Here is a 693-nt window from a genome sequence, read left to right on the forward strand (position 1 = left end):
AGGACATGTTTTTCCATCTCCGATGGATCGCTCCGATGCGATCGACCTACCGCTCCGATGCTATCTACCTGCCGCTCCGATGCGATCGACCTACCGCTCCGATGCTATCTACCTGCCGCTCCGATGCGATCTACGTGCCCGCTCCAATGCCACAGATCGCCCAAAGACTTTAAACTAATCCACCCGTCCCTTCAGATTCTGATAGATGGAGAACCTGATCAGAACCAGAACAGCAACAATGACCTCCTGCTTTCAGACAGTTTAGATCTTAAAGGTGTCTCCACATTTCTTTTACAAAACTAAGAGGCCTCTGTCATTACAGTTATGGTTGATGCAATTAAATAAACTGGTACCGGTTGTGCAGGTTTGAACAGATAATTAGCCGTCTGTCCCCGCAGGGCCATGATTCATCGTCCCATTGATGACAGAACCAGTTCCTGCAGGGTGTGGAGGAGCAGCAGGTCAGAACATCAGTCTGCAGGACATGAACTCTGGCTCCTGATTAGCTGAGAACCCGGGTCTCCGAGTCGGTTCCCTGAAAACAGCAGCCGTAATGCTGAAACCTCAGGAGACATGACCTCTGGGTCCTGATAGAGCCGAGAGGGAGGGGCCCAGCTGTCCCTGATCTGGGAGCAGCTACAGGCTAATGTGATTAGGAGGAGGAGACGCCTCCTGGATGGAAGGACTCTTTGA

The 693-nt window shown here is 51.7% G+C and overlaps 1 protein-coding gene across 1 annotated transcript in view; it reads right to left on the bottom strand.

Moving 5' to 3' along the window:
• LOC107105069 (rho guanine nucleotide exchange factor 40-like) overlaps positions 1-404 on the bottom strand; it is a 37,502-nt gene extending 37,098 nt beyond the window's left edge. The window contains exon 1 of the mRNA XM_015405186.1: positions 354-404. Within this exon, the coding sequence (XP_015260672.1) occupies positions 354-404 (51 nt within the window). The remainder of the gene's footprint in view (positions 1-353) is intronic.
• Between the last annotated feature and the right edge of the window lie 289 nt (positions 405-693).

This window comes from Cyprinodon variegatus, unplaced genomic scaffold (assembly GCF_000732505.1).
Source record: "Cyprinodon variegatus isolate N-32 unplaced genomic scaffold, C_variegatus-1.0 Scaffold2042, whole genome shotgun sequence".
In the NCBI taxonomy this organism is placed as follows: Eukaryota; Metazoa; Chordata; class Actinopteri; order Cyprinodontiformes; family Cyprinodontidae; genus Cyprinodon; species Cyprinodon variegatus.